This window comes from Astatotilapia calliptera, chromosome 22 (genome assembly GCF_900246225.1).
Source record: "Astatotilapia calliptera chromosome 22, fAstCal1.2, whole genome shotgun sequence".
Taxonomy (NCBI): Eukaryota; Metazoa; Chordata; class Actinopteri; order Cichliformes; family Cichlidae; genus Astatotilapia; species Astatotilapia calliptera.
The window spans coordinates 1,938,564-1,953,664 of record NC_039322.1 but is presented as its reverse complement, the minus strand read 5'-3'; the positions used below and the strand labels follow the sequence as shown (position 1 = coordinate 1,953,664).

At 42.6% G+C, this 15,101-nt stretch overlaps 3 protein-coding genes across 11 annotated transcripts in view; 1 reads left to right on the top strand and 2 right to left on the bottom strand.

The window, feature by feature from the left end:
* col14a1b (collagen, type XIV, alpha 1b) overlaps positions 1–15,101 on the top strand; it is a 161,878-nt gene that overhangs the window by 131,690 nt on the left and 15,087 nt on the right. For all 8 annotated transcript variants that reach the window (XR_003271026.1, XM_026156695.1, XM_026156694.1 and 5 more), the window contains 4 exons: positions 827–985; positions 3,816–3,893; positions 4,548–4,634; positions 5,832–5,885. Coding sequence is in view for 7 of the 8 variants with exons in the window: in XM_026156695.1 (XP_026012480.1) it covers positions 827–985; positions 3,816–3,893; positions 4,548–4,634; positions 5,832–5,885 (378 nt within the window). In the remaining variant the exon portion in view is untranslated. The remainder of the gene's footprint in view (positions 1–826; positions 986–3,815; positions 3,894–4,547; positions 4,635–5,831; positions 5,886–15,101) is intronic.
* LOC113014895 (C-type lectin domain family 9 member A-like) lies at positions 6,261–8,660 on the bottom strand. 2 transcript variants are annotated; one of them, XM_026156702.1, is made up of 7 exons: positions 8,454–8,660; positions 8,157–8,264; positions 7,867–7,956; positions 7,675–7,767; positions 7,524–7,577; positions 7,260–7,402; positions 6,261–6,567 (listed from the first exon to the last, which is right to left on the bottom strand). In XM_026156702.1, exons 1-7 carry the CDS (start codon positions 8,575–8,577, stop codon positions 6,502–6,504), a joined length of 678 nt encoding a protein of 225 aa, XP_026012487.1. In that variant the 5' UTR covers positions 8,578–8,660; the 3' UTR covers positions 6,261–6,501. The 2 variants fall into 2 exon arrangements, with proteins under 2 accessions (XP_026012487.1, XP_026012488.1); XM_026156703.1 differs by having other exon boundaries at positions 7,675–7,707.
* Positions 11,346–14,496, bottom strand: LOC113014896 (natural killer cells antigen CD94-like). Its single transcript, XM_026156704.1, has 6 exons — positions 14,187–14,496; positions 13,507–13,626; positions 13,283–13,402; positions 13,070–13,194; positions 12,630–12,748; positions 11,346–11,689 (listed from the first exon to the last, which is right to left on the bottom strand). Exons 1-6 carry the CDS (start codon positions 14,338–14,340, stop codon positions 11,563–11,565), a joined length of 765 nt encoding a protein of 254 aa, XP_026012489.1. The 5' UTR covers positions 14,341–14,496; the 3' UTR covers positions 11,346–11,562.

The following is a 15,101-nucleotide window of genomic DNA, read 5'->3' as shown; positions in this document are numbered from 1 at the left end:
TCAGGCTGTGCAGCTGCTGTAACACTGTCCTGTGGGAACAGTGCAATGTGCTCCCTGTGGGGTGTTTTTCCTTTAACATTAAATTAATTGGATGTGGCTCATTGTATTATTTTATTCCAGCCAAATATCCTTCAGTTCTTTTTTAACCTTATTAAAACAGTTTATTAGCTGCTGTGTGTTTTAATGCACATTTAAATGCAATTTAATAATAATAATAATTTAATTATATAAGTGCTGGAAACAGTTCAAATATAGTTGTACTCTGTGATATTCTGTTCCTGTTCTGTGGGGCTTTTTAGCCTCCCTGGGTGAAGGTGCAAAGGTCAAAAATCCTCTTCGACAGAAAGAAAACGGCTGAAAGAGGACAGACCTGTGCCTGGACTGGTGACTGAGAGGACGGAGAAAAGAAAAGTCCATAAATAAGTTCACATGTGAAGTAAGAGAGAAGTCGTGCGAGGTCTCCCAGCAGTCTGAGCTGTAATTTTAAATCCTTTGAGCTGTTCTTGTGTGTTTAATGTTTGTGCACTGTTGGTGCTCGGTGTTATTCAACTGTTACTGTGTCAGTGTGTGAGCACCGTACTGACAAACATGAAGAACAGCTCGGTCATGTTACGGCTTCACAGGAAGAGGGCGCTGTTCTCCTACTTTCTGCAGGCCGAGACGTCTGCAGGGCTTCTAAATGCTGCTGATGTTTGTGAGGAGTCATAATCATCACAGATATTAATAATAATTGCTTCTTTATTAACAGCATTTATCACTTGTTTTGCATTCATGTTTGGACCTCTAAAACTTTAAACGAGTGGCTGTATCTCTTCCTTCTCTGCAGCTTCACCTCGCCATCAGTAAGACGAGCGCCAAAGTGTTCGTTGACTGCAAGATGGTGTCTGAGAAGACCGTCAACGCAGCAGGAAACATCAGCACTGATGGGCTGGAGGTTCTCGGTAGGATGGTCCGCTCCCGAGGGAACAAGGACAACTCTGCACCGGTGAGAGCAGCACGCACACAAATACTGTGAACTGCAAAGGAAGCTGCTGGTTTGAGCCCCTGCTCCCTCTAGTCTGCATGTTGAAGTGTCCTTGGGCAAAATACCGAACCCCTGATGAGTCCATGAAATAGTGAGTGTTGGAAGGAACACTTTGACTGCTCAAATATAAGAACCAGTCCACACATCGTGGACGTTAGTCTGCTATAAAAATGAAATATCAAAATGTTTCTGCGTGTTTCGGCCTTTTATGTGAGCCCAGAATAAATGTCAGAGTAAATCTCATTCAGTTACATTTAAGGACCCTGCAGTAAGTCAGAGAAAACCCCAAACAATCAGATGACTCCCTGTGAGCAGCACTTGGTGACAGCTGGAAGGACGAACTCCCTTTAAACAGGAAGAAACCTCCAGCTGAGCCCGGCTCACAATGGGGCAGACAAAGATGCACTGTGGGAGCAAACCAGAGAATAAAATTCATTACTAATGGTTAAATGCATCTGAACTGTTGTGACAAAACAAACATTTAGCTGCTGAAAAAGTAGCAAACGAAAACTGTTGTGAGCCAGCCTCATATCGCCTTTGGGCTTTTGGAGCCTTGACCTGACTTTTAAAAAGTTATTGGAAATAAAGCTCTATGCTGCTAAAAAATTAAAAGAAAAACAGATATTTGCAAAATTCTGCCTAAATATGTATTTTACCTGGTTAATGTGTGTGGCGGGGGGGGGGGGCGTGGTCTGCAGCGCCACTGCAGGGGAGGAGGATGCACCTGAGCAGCACCCACAATCACGCCTCGCCGCTTTAACGTCTGTGCCATCTATGCTGTTGTGTTGTTGTTGGTGTGTGTCGGGCTGTGGGCTGAAAAGCTACAGCCGGCTGTGTGCGTACAGCAACCGTGTGTGAGAAGTGGTCAATAAAGAGATGCTGAAAAGCGTGTTCATGCAAACATCGTCGGGTCTGCTGTGATATGTTTACAACGGGACTTCTGCTCCTGAACCTCTGCGCACAGCGTCTGCAGATCGGGGCTGTACGCAGTCACTTTCATCTTTACAGGACTGTAAGCTGTCGTCTGTGAGGCGTGAGCGGTGTTTGTTTTTAACATAGTTCACGGTGGAGAACAGCTGCTGACATAATGTGGATCCGAAGATCCATAACTGACCTACCTGGGGTTGAAAGTCTCCATAAATGCAGGCGTTTAGGCGGGTACACCGGCTTCCACGAGTGTGACGCTTAAAAAATAGTTTTATTTTTATTTCAGTATCGCAATAATCTTCCAATTTAGAACTACAAGTTAACAAGAACGAACATAAATAAAATACACTTCAGCTCAATTCGTCTCATTTATTTTCCCAAACCACGCGGAGCCGCAGTATAAGCACTAAAGAGCCGCAGGCTGGAACAGGCCTACACCCAGGGACAGAGTATGGGTGCACGTCATGCCCTCCTCAGACCCAAATCCACCACTGTCAGCCTTCCTGTGGTTTACTGCACATGTGATACATGAATTCTAACACTCAGGGTTTCCTCACATGCATGCTGCACTTTGTTCACTCTTTTTTTCTCCATCTTTCCTCGAGCAGTTGTATGAATGCAAACAAATCAATTTCCGGCCTCTCCTTCAGAAATAGCAGCGGCACAGAGGCCGTGTCTGATTGTTTGATCTCCCTTTGAAGAGAAAACGTGCAACGCCGACTTTGCTCCGAAGCTGCAAAACTCAACCGTTTGTGTCAAATAAGCAGCGTAATTATTTACTTATTTATTTTATTTCCCCGCCAGGCACGGCCGTGTCAGCGCCCAAAACGAAGCAATCGAGTACGGATTTATACTGGTGTCAAAATGGCAGCGAGATAAGGCGCAGCTTTTCATTTTCACTCATGCAAAATTCCTTGTGCGTGCATTCAGACCCGCTATGATTCAGCAGCCAAACGCACAAAGAAGCCCTCGCACACACGACGCCAGGCGCTGCCACACACTCCCGCTCTCGCAGGCAGCTCTGCTCGCTCACCTCACTCTGACTTTTGGCAGTTTGGAGGGCGGAGCCCAACAACTTTGATTGACAGGTTCAGTTTTACACTCGTATTAAACTCAGCTTCATGGCATCGGCACAGCTGCCGTTTTGGATCGTACGTGTTTACAGTTTTGAAAATGAAGTTTGCAGAATGAAGCATCGGCAGGTTTTTGCAGGTAGCAGCAAACAACCATCACAAGATTACTTCTGTTCTTAGAAGATTAGAAAAAAGGACACTTTCTGGCCTCAAAGTTCAAACAGTTTTATGGATTTTGGCCTCCACGAGCGTTTAAATGTGTTCGACTCTGGTTTTTTAACTATTTCCCACAATCCAAGACGAGATGCAGAGACTCCCGCTGTGCTTTAAAGCCTGTGAATCGTAGGGCGGCCCTGACTAATGCTCTCATTTTACACCTCCAAATTCTCCACACTTAATTAGACAAGCAGAGAACAGGCATTTGAAAAGATTCAAAGGAAGGTGTAAAGCTGGGGTGATCTTCCCTTTCTTTATGGGTGCAATACAGGATTATGGTGAAAAGCCACACATGCTCAGCACCAAAATGAGTGATTTATTAGTGATTAGTTGCAGTGAGTCATCAGCAGCTTTTTATGTGCCAGGTAAAATAAAAATACCGCTGCCTGCTGAGTCCCATCAGCTGATCATAATTAGCTTTTATTGATCCTCACTGACGTCCTGATCCAGCCGTGCTTTGAACTACCTGCAGTTCTCAGTGCGTCTCTGTTTCTCTCTGTCATAGACACCTGGCAGCTGATTGGCTGTTGTTCATACCTGATGTGGATTTCATTTCTTTCTCTCCTTCTCTGCAGTTTCAGCTCCAGAACTTTGATATCGTCTGCAGCACCTCGTGGGCCAACAGAGACAAGTGCTGTGAACTTCCCAGTCTGGTGAGGTCAAAGTCTGAAGCAGTCTCGATGTTTGCTTGTTTAAAGCAGGAGGAGATGACCTGGAAGCTCTTAAGTGCTCATTTACACACAGTTTATTAGCACTGCCTGCACCAAGGTGACAGTTTCAATCTATTTGAGACTGAGAGAGAGATTTTTCCATTACAGTAATTTTCTTGATAGCATTCGGGGTTAGAATGAGTCATGTTTTCTTCCATTTTTCACTGTAAAACCATTGAAAGCAGTCGTCTAGACTTAAACTGCCTGCCTGGTTTTATTTGGATCTTTTCATGACGCCAAACCAACATCAGAGTGTGTCGGGAAGCAGGTGCTCTCAGGCGTCTGTGGCTAACGTGTTCTGCACAGTCGTGCAGGCTGAGGTCTTTACTGCTGGGGCCGAAGGTTTCCAAGCAGAACGTAGTGAAGTAGCAGCATGACAGTCACTGACTGCTGTGTGCCACAGTGACTGTAGTCTGAAAATATCTGAAATTCAAATCTGAGACGGAGAGCTTTGTCATATTTCCACCTTGTTTGGTTTGTTTTTTTTAATCACAATTCATGCCATTACGTTTTCTTTATTTTCTATTCTGTTATTATATTTATTTATTTGCTTTTGTTTTTTCTTTGTGTCATCCTCATCATGCTGTGGTCATCCAGAGGAAGGAGGTAGACTGCCCGGCCTTGCCTAAAGCCTGCACCTGCACCCAGGACAGCAAAGGCCCCCCAGGCCCTGCTGGACCACCAGTGAGACACACACACACACACACACACTTTGGTTACTGGGCAAGTCTCACCTCTGCTGCATTGCATTTCATCGTCTGCTTACTTGAATGAAACATGGACAACGACCAAACGTGATCGCACATCTGCATCACAACAATGACACAAACATCATTTTTCCTGCACTTTGTCACCTCACTTTTTACTCACATTACATGTTTCTTTGATATGGTGAAGAACAATCACCAAACGAGTAACTTTTTGTACCACTGCCAAAAGCACCATGACTCTAATATACCACCTGGTATTTAAAGAGTATGCAATTTCATTTCTCACCAGCAGAGAGCGACAGTGAGACTTTTTTGCCGACCTGTCATTATCCATATACTAAACACACACAAAATATGGAGGGCCAGGAGTGACAAAATGAATGCATTAAAAATGCCATTAAACAATGAAATATAAAAGTCAATAATTAAATAAAAATTTAAATAAATAAATAATGTATTACATGTTTTAAATTAAATGACTGGACATTTAATTAATTATTGAAATATTTATTTAATAAATGAATTCCAATTTTAATTATTTAATGAAACATTTAATTCATTCATTTTGTCACTCCTGGCCCTCCATAAAAGCCATTCATTCATGCAGTCACAAAAGTCTCGTCTGATCTGAGGTCATATTCAAATGGTCTTGCACCCCCTCCGCCTTGTGGAGGGTGGGGCAGAGCATTTGTGGCTCCCGGGAGAGGCTCACGTGCGCCGTGGTGTTTTTTTTTTTTCCCCGGACGCGGCGAGTGGCGGCGAGCTCCGGAGAGGCCGGCAGCCCTCTCGAGCCATGGCAACCCACCGAGTCACCCGCTGGAGCGATCCTCATCTGGTGAAATACCACTACTCTTATCGTTTTTTCACTTCCCCGGTGAGTCGGGGAGGCGAGCCCCGAGCGGGCTCTCGCTTCTGGTGTCAAGCGCCCAAAAGTCCAATAACAGGACAAAACACCAACATCCTGTTTTATGTTCCGTTTACATTTCTTTAGTGGAATTCCTTTTTTTTAAACTTTCACTTCCTGGCAGATTAAACCTTTTTTTTTCTTGCACCATGACTCATCTGTCAGCTTTGTGGGTTATAAAGTCATCTGTCCTCACCTTCAAACCTCAGCAGCAAACCTGGTAATCGTGTGTTTCTAAGCACCTCCTGCTGTTTGTGTATCTAACAGGGAGGCCCAGGAATCAGAGGAGCCAGAGGAGAACGTGGAGAGCCAGGCCCTGTGGTGAGTTGTTGGTTTAGCCTATCAGAAACCACGGCTGTGTCCGATGGGCCCGCCTTCAGCACGCTGCTGAATAATATCAACAGATGTTATCAAGAAATCGCATTTGTTTTTATTCAGTTTCTCAAAGTAAACACACATCCATTATGCTCGTGTTCATCCTCGTCCTAAAGAGACAGAGCCGATTTAACTCACCCACATCCCAACTATTCACACTCAGAAACACGCAGAATCATTTCTGATCAGTTTAAAAACTTCAGCAATAGTTTATAGATTGAAAAGAATTAGGATGCAGAAAGCTGTATACATAAATTTACAAAAACACTTTTATAGATATTTTTTCAAAAGTTATTATTATTATTATTATTAAATCCCTAATTTAAACAGAGTTCAATCAAATCATTTTTTCCAGAAAGAGCTGTCTGCAGAAACAATAAATAAATACAATAGTAATGATGATAATAATATGAAAGAAACGCACAGATAAATAAACATCAGGGAGGTCAATCAGTCGATTAAATTGGAAAATAAAAATAGCTTCTTTCCATATTTGCAGTAATTGTCGGGTTTACACACACACGCGAGTTCTTGATGTGACCGCTCTCATGAGCTCCTCCCGTCACGGCGGAGCAATCGCCGAGCCACACAGCAGGCCATCTTTAGGCGTTTCGCCCTCCAGTATTCTCTATGTGTAGAAAAATATGAAAGCTTCTAAGTGTCGACTCAGGTTTTATGCAGTTAAGACAACAAATGTATTAGTGAGTTAGTTTCAGAGCATAATTAATATAGTCATGCAACTCCTCCCTCTGCGCTCTGCTGCACAGCCTACATGTTAAAGGTCATTTCCTGGTTGGGCTCTTGCTGTTTTGAGCCACGCTTGATGGCGTGCTCACTGTTGCTGTGCCTGATTGTGGTTTAGATACGACGATTCAGTTTCCTCGAACAGACTCAGAGCTCCGGGCACGCCCACCTCTGCACAGTTCGAGTGTTTCATGCCTCGTGTTCCACTATCACAGCGCTGCTTTGTGACCTGCTCTGATGCTTTGTCAGATTCATCTCTTGCAGTGACGTCTTGCAGACTTTTAGCTTTTCTTTCAAAAGCAAAGGTGTTCAGTTTTCTGTCATTACAAAGTCAGAGGCATCATCGTTCGTGTTTATAGACACCTACATATCTGAGTTTTCTTCCGTTGCTTAAGAACCAGCTGCTGCTTGTACTAAGCTCACTTCCTTTCTGGCTCAACATGATTTTATCTGGGTGACTGCAGAGACGTCAGAGGACAGTTTTCTGCACTTTTTTTCATATTGCAGATTTAAACTTCTTGATTAGTTTTTATTCTCACGTTTTAAAGTCACGCTGCTTCAGACAAACGCACTCACCTTTTTTTCGATGCTGTTCACAACGATCAGCATTCCTCCCTTCTTCTCACAGTCTTCTTGGCTCTTCTGCAAAGCGGACACTATGATGTATTCATAGTAACAGCTGCAGCCGACCTTCACCCATCCTGGAGGACAGCCGTTCCCTGAAAACATACCGACACCCTCTTACTCCAAACTCCTGTCACGTGTCTTTGCTCAGTTAAAATGGCTTTAAATGAACATTCTGAGTTCTGTGTGTTCCACATTTTAGGGAAAGTGTAAAACCTTTCTCAGTCGCGTTTGAGGTGTTGTTCACTTCAGTGATGTTTGTGAAAGAGCCTTAAAAAAGGAAATAAAATGTGAAACACAGTAACTGCTTCAAACTGCAGATAAACACGGTTGTTTCAGTTACTGAGGGGAAAAAAAGCTTTGTAACCTCTCTCAGTTGCGTTTCGCTCGCGTCGATCATCTGGGAATTCAAAATCAGGCCAACCATCAGTTATGTTTGGATTCTCGAAGTCTGAGAAGTCTGGACACGGAGAACCAAAGAAAACTTGTTATGAAATAATTGTTCTTCAGCCTGTGAACTTTGCTGTCACTGGCTGTGAGTTTGATTTTCCTCTCTTACCTGAGCATTGGCTCTTCAACTCGGTCATTTCCTCATTTAGTTCATCCAATTTTATTTTGAGCTCGTCTCTCTGCACGGTCACTGAGATATCTGCAGAGGAACGTGCTCATGTGAAACTTTAACAAACGTTTGTGTGTTTATTTTTTAAATTAACAGTTTGAAATCATTAAAAAGTTCAGCACTTCTCTGGGAACGATGAGAGCATTGCTGTAATGTTCTCATCGTTCCCAGAACAGTTTGCTGGATGCTGAACACTGATCGTAAACAGCGCAGCACGTGTCGGCCCTCACAGCGGAGTCCTGTCGAAGTCAGCGTGAGCAGAAGAAACGTTCCCAGCACTGCAGCGATGACTCGAACGTCTCTTCTCTTCGCTGAATGTTTCTTTCGAGCACGCCGACCTGTAGAGATGAAAAGCGCAGTAACTATACTTCGTTCAGCACGCGGACTTTTAAATGAGCTGCTCTTCTCAGTACGAGGACAGATGTTTGCTGTATGACACATTTATTTATTTCATGTTTAAAATAAGACATCATCCATGTTTTATTTGCGTTTACTGCCAGGCCATGAGTGTACTTATTCATGCTTACTGGTTTTCTGTGACCCAGTCCTGGTGGCGTGGGCTTCAAGCTCTCGGATCTCCGCTTTGTTTTTCTCTCCACCGTCCGCTCGGACTCCTCTGCTGTATCTCACATGTTGGTTTCCTGTGGACATCTTGGGCGAAGTAAAAGTCTCGTCTGTCTGCTTCTGTCTTTGTCACGCAGCTGTTTTTAGAGACGAGCATGAAGGAAGTAACAGCTACCCACAAACACTCTAACTCTAATAAATGCTGTTACACCCACTCTCTCTCTCTCTGTGAGTTAAAGTGTAGGATCTAAGAAATCATTGACGTATCACTTCCGATCCTCTGACCTCAGGCAGGTGTCACTGAGACACTAATGACAGAGAGGTTGTGTTTGTCACAGAAACATGCAGCTGTGAGTCATGAAACTCTTTTTGACTTACTTACTTACTTACTTTTGGTATTTTGGTGAATAAAAACGAGTGAAGGTCTGTTCACCAGAGTTCATCAGAGTCTTAAAGCACATCTCTGTTGAACGTCTATCAGATAAAGATCCAGATTTTCCCCCGCTCACTGTGAAAACACAGAGCACCACACCGCGCTTGCATTTCAGTCGTATGTAAAAATCTTTTGTTATGAAAATTCTGTGCGAGCAGCTTTTCAGTCATGCAGAACATCTTTCAGGAGAGAGAAGTTATAAAATACTGTTTCATTTATGAAAAGTATTGTTTTTTCATAAATGAAACAATGTTTCAAAAATATTGAAACATTGTTTCTCTTAGCTCGCTCCTATCGTTACTCTTCCCTCCAGATACGAGAGAGCACTCTGTCTCTTTAATTATGTAAAATGTAGAAGTAGATTGATGTCATTTGGTGCACAAAGAGGTGTTTATGAGGGTTAAGGAGTTAGTTATTTGGTGGTTACATGTTTTGATATTTACATGTTTACATATCTGAATGTTTACACATTTACATTCAAACAGTTATAAGTATGTGCTGATTCCACCTGGTTGGTTTTCCTGCATTTATCCGAGTGCAAGATTTCCTGGCTTCTGAGTTGCCAGTGAAGTATCACGATGGCTGCACACAGGAAGTGCTCTTTTTTATGTTGAGCTGTGCAGAGAGTAAAGATGCTGCTATGGAAATTGGTAGAGCGGGAGGTTTTGTGTTTGCTATGTGTTGGTGTTAGTCTGTAATATAAGGCAGTAAACAGGAACAGGAGTCTGGGCTTCATTAAAGGAGCTGTAATTGCACAATGTAACTAAAGGTTCCAACACTAGGTGGCAGTGTTTTATCAGAAGATATCAGTGTCGTTGTGCCAGCAGTGAGAAACGGTCTGCCCTGTGAGTGTGGTGCTTAGTGCTGACGGATTTGTGTTCAGGCTTCCTGTCTGAGGCCTTTCTGTGTCGTTTGTCGTTCCACAGGCCAAACACACACTCGCTAAGCTGTGATCCTAAACGGGCCCTAGGTGAGCCTGCCTGTGTTGGTCCTGAGCCTGTGTGGGGGGCACCCTGCCTCACCCCGTAACAGCTGTAGTCAGCAGATTACATCATCTGTTGATGTTTGTGGTCTTTCTAACCCACTGTAATCCACAGAGGTGGAAAGCAGCTCCCCACACCTCTCCACTGTGTTTATTCCACTCTCTGAAGTCATAGTGAGTGGACACTGCTTCACTGATCAAGTCTACATTATGTTGCCTGCTCAGCGGTCCCCAACCCCCGGGCCACAGACTGGTACCAGTCCGTGAGTCGTTTGGTACTGGGCTACGCTGAGGCTTCGATGTGAAATTCATGGTTTTCGGGGGTTATATCAATTTTTAGCTTTTTATTTTAAATCATTTTTATCATTAACTTGGTTTCCCCGGGTCTCTTCCTGTGTGTTATGATTAAATCTTATTGTTTTGGCACCAGTACTGGTTTTATTTTGTTGTATTTATCCGTGACACCTTATAGTCCGCTCCGTGAAAATATTGTCAGACATAAACTGATCCGTGGTGCAAAAAAGGTTGGGGGCCGCTGACTTAGAAGACATGATTTACTGAGATACGATGGAGATTAGACTCCGATGACCTCGACATGGCAGGACAGCTTCTCAGCGGTGGGAGGATTTAGGAAAGGACCTCCCTGTGTGAGGTGGAGATGGGAGGAGGCGGGGTGCATGAAAGAGAGTCCGAGAGGGAAAATAATGGAGAGCACAGATTTACACCACGCGAAGCAGAGTTTGATCGGCTCCAAGAAAGATGATTGGACTAGAGTAATGATGTCATTACTGAGGTTGACAGCGTGATGGGAAATCTAAAAACTATTTTAATTTACAGTTCGTGCCTTCAGAGCCCAACTATTAAGCCAGTGTAATGTGTATGTGCTAGCATGTAACCTGAACCACCACATGCCGCAGTGTGCACAGCATAAACTCATTTTCACTGCCAGTGACTAAAATACATAAAGCTCAGCACTGCAAAGTTAGGGGACAGTGCAAAACACACTCAACAGTTAACATGTACAGTAATAGTTAATGAACTAAAATGCAACAAAAAGACAGAGCAATGCAAATCACAATAAAAGAATAGAAACTGACATAAACTGACAATGTTGACTGAAAACTGACCACCAGAGGAGACGCGTGTTTATTTCTGGTTGATTAGACTTTCACACATTGTTTTGTGTATTTCAATCCTTTTTAAGTAGAGAAGAAAAAATGCCACTGCATCCAGATTCAGAGGAAATATGGAATGAGCTCAAGTTCTTATTTGAACAGTTACAGTGTCGGTCCTCTCGCCTCTGAACGCCACCATCGCGTATTTTAAATCGAACAAATCAGGTGTGATTGAAGTTCAGACTTTCAGCTTTAATTCAAGGAGTTTAATAAATGTATGAAACAGTTTAGGACTCACTGACATTTTATACATAATCCCTGATTATTAAAGTTCTGTGGTTTTCAGTCTGGGATTTCACAACAACAGACTTTTGTTGACTTTTCAGCAAAACATAAAGGTCAGAACACCATTATGTCAGTTTTACCTTCACACAGCTGTACTGGGACTTCAGTTTCTCTATTAAAATCCTTGGTAAGGTTTAAATCTGATACAGTGCAGTTACATGTTACACATGTCAGACTGAGAGGTGACCAGCAAACTCTCAGTAGATGTCCCTCTCACAGATCCAGTGTTTCGATCCAGTGTTGGTGTAGTTCCATGTTCCTTGTAGATCCATAAATACTTTGAAGTCATCCTCAGGATTTAATTTTGCAACTGGATTCCAGCCTCTGTTGAACAAGTACAAAGTTGTTACAGGTAAAACCCTGAAAACACCACAGAGTATTTTGCAGAGAGCTCTTAGCAGTGCTTAGAAACACACATCAACATATTGTCCTGCTGAACTATTTAACTTCCATTTGTCTTCCCAGTATTCCCATTATTACCAGTTATGCAGTTTTCACACATGAACTGCAGCTCTGAACTTTTCTATGCAAAATGATGCAGGACGCATGAGAACCATATACTGTAAATAAAAGATGGACGTTGCCACTGTGACATCACCCGTTAGTTACAAAGCCGTGTTTTTAAAGCCTCCTGAGGATCTGGCCTTTAAATCCAGGAACATCACATACTCATCAGTCACCTTGGTAACCACACAGTCCCCTCCCACTAAAGCGTACCTGCTTTATCACCTGCTTTGAACATTAACAGGAGAATAAATGATTAAATGAAGATCACTGTATCCAGTAAATCTTAAACTGAGACCATGGACTCATAGAAAAGTGTTCATGAGGACTTGGATCACTGCAGCTGAAGGACATTTTCCCACAGACGTCAACACAAGCTGACCTGTGTATGCAACCACAGGAGACGCCCCCTGCTGGCTGTTAGAAATAATGCAGATTTAAGGGATTTCTACATTATCTTGGTGAGAACATAAATGTTCAGTGTAGTCAGATCAGACCTGAAATGATCTTTAACAAACAGTAACTGTGTGGTGTGAGCGAGTGGGTGTCATGTATCCTGCCTCCTGCACACTCTCTACAGACAGCAGCTCCTCCATCAAGTATCTCCAGCTGGGACAAACTCTCTCCTGTTCTGTGCTACATGGAAAAAGCGTCCCGTCCTGATTCTGTGACAGTGTTCAGAGTTCATATGTGAAAACGCCCATAGCTTTTATCCAGGAGATAGATCACAATTTTATAAACTCTAAATTAAATTTCTCACGTATGTGCTAGTGGTGATCCGTCCACCCACTCCCACTTCCACGTCGTTGACCAGCGCTTTCCCTTTCTCTCCAGACCGATCCAGAAGTCTCCACGTTTATTCAGCTCTCTGAAAAATTCCTGACAGTTTGTCAGAAACAGGAATGATTAGTTTTTCGTCTCATTCCAGTTTCTATAGGAGTAGATTCATGTTTCAGGTTTTTTTCATTTTGTTAATTTTTACTAATCCAAAAAATAACCAACATGAAGATCTTACTCATAATTATTGATTTAGAGATTCCATATTTAAACAGAAAACACTGAACAGCAACGAGAGACACAAAAACATATCACATGTACCGCCGCACATATTTAAATCATTCATGGACGACTGAGCTCTGACAACAACATCACGTATATCACACATTTAGTATCTTAAGTTAACAGTTATGACACACTTACATGTTTGCTCCTGGTCTTTATCACCAGCAGATCTGCTCCTCTCCTCTCACAGTCTTTCCTGCTCTCACTCCAGTTTTTCCTCTCAGTAGAAATGTAGTAACAGCTGCACTCAAATCTTTTCCATTCTTTAAGAAATAACACATCGTCAACACAAGGTCCAGTTTCAAATCATGTAATAACATTTAATAAGAGTCAGTTTGAGATGTTTCTCACCTGTGGTGTTCGCCTGTGTTTGGTTGTTGTTTCCAAACTGGCAGTTCATCGTTTCCAGATCCGACGTCAGCTTCTGATTCTCGGACGTCAGCTTCTGATTCTCAGACGTCAGCTCCACATCTCATGAAAACCATAAAACGAGACAGTTCAGGATGTAAATACAAATCAGCTGCTGAAGGCTTTGACCTTTTGACCATGTTATTTAAATAAATGTGAGTCCTCACAGAATTTGTAGAAGACTGTAAGCCCCGCTACCAACAGGAGACACAGTAGACCCAGTATCAAGGCAGGAACTCTGAACTGGTCTCGTCGGGCTGCTGGGAGGTGATACTGAGTGTGCGCTTCTACAACGTGAAGCAGAAGACACAGTTGGATTAAACACATTTAAGTTCCTCCTTCAGTTTATCTGAACAGATGAGATGAAAACATTTGATATTAGTGAAAACACCACGACACCTACTGCAGCAAGCAGCCACCAAACACTGTCTAACATGAGGGGAGATGCTAACAGGTGTTAGCTAGCTGCTTTTGGTTCATTACTACCTGAGCGAGGAGAAGAGAAGGCTAACCTCATCTAACCATCTGCTGTTACTCTACCACAAATGTCTCGGAGCAACAAGGACGTCACGGCTCCAAGCAAGCTAGCATGTTACAAATCGTCTCTCCTGATCGAATAAATAAACCAACAACATCTATTAAAATTTCCTGAAATTATTTCAGGCATTTTACTGATACTTTTCAGTGTCACTGCCATATCTCTGCTTTCAGGCAGCAGTGTGCTCAGCTTTGCAAACTGGTTGGTTTTAAAAGAAAATGCTAGTGTTTCATATAAAGTATGATCAGCCCACAGTTAATACTGCACTTTTATATCTAGCATGGACGTCTTGATTCTTGTGATTCTTACCTCCGTGTCGTGTTGAACGAGCCTTCTGGTCTGCGTAGACGTCCGAAGTCTCGTAGATGTCGACTTCTCTCTCCAGTCTCTCCTCTCTGTCGTCTCGGTTTCCATATTTAAATTTAATGGTCAAATCTGGATCCTCGTAAATGTGGGAAGACATTTCAAGGTGTGCGGCTTCCAGCAGACTCAGTTTTCAGTGCAGCAGAGCTGTCAGTTATGTGTCTCTGATGCTGCTGTCAGTTTCTCCGTCGTTCTGTGTCGAGCTGAAAAGGTTTGAACAGGATGTCGAGAGAAAGCTCTGGCAGGAAACCATAAACACAGATATTAGATTTTTAATGATTTGGAATTATAAAAGTGTTGTTTTTGTTCATGTTTGCTTCTAAATGTATGAAACAGCAACAGCTAAAACAAAACAAACTAGAGAAAGAGATGCTGGCGTGCAGTAAAAAGGCCAATGTGTTCGAGTCTGTACGTGCTGTTTCTCCACTGACAGATGTGATGATATGAATGTGCCTCACTCATGTCCTCATTTGACACCATGAGATAAAAGATAAAAAATGGAGCTGAAGAAGTTTCATAGACCAATAAGAAACAGTTTGAAGGTCATGTGGCACATATGGAGGAAATGGCTGAATGACGTGGACGATCCAGCCGGACGTACTTACACTGTAACTCTGCATTTCACTAAAATCTAAAGACACGGAGTACTACACAGGAACAATTAAAAATAGGTTGTGATAATTGAGGAAATGATAATAAATGTAATAATTGTGAAAGCAGGATTATTCAGGGAGTCCTTTTAATAATTGGAATGATTGAATATTAATAATATTAATTCACCAATGTCATCAGTTTTGTACCAGGCACGCACATCTAATCTTTTTAGTAACCTCATTATGACAGACCATAGTCATGCTCATC

Bases quoted from the DNA above. Each gene is read 5' to 3' on its own strand.
- LOC113014895 (XM_026156702.1), bottom strand. From the start codon at position 8,577: ATGTCCACAGGAAACCAACATGTGAGATACAGCAGAGGAGTCCGAGCG. The intron at 8,265-8,453 runs GTAAGCATGAAT...TCATCTCTACAG, and splicing joins GACTGGGTCACAGAAAACCA to GTCGGCGTGCTCGAAAGAAA. The intron at 6,568-7,259 runs GTGAGTGCGTTT...TTCTACACATAG, and splicing joins TGAACAGCATCGAAAAAAAG to AGAATACTGGAGGGCGAAAC.
- LOC113014896 (XM_026156704.1), bottom strand. From the start codon at position 14,340: ATGTCTTCCCACATTTACGAGGATCCAGATTTGACCATTAAATTTAAA. The intron at 13,403-13,506 runs GTGAGGACTCAC...GGTTTTCATGAG, and splicing joins TACAGTCTTCTACAAATTCT to ATGTGGAGCTGACGTCTGAG. The intron at 12,749-13,069 runs GTAAGTGTGTCA...ACAAACTGTCAG, and splicing joins TAAAGACCAGGAGCAAACAT to GAATTTTTCAGAGAGCTGAA.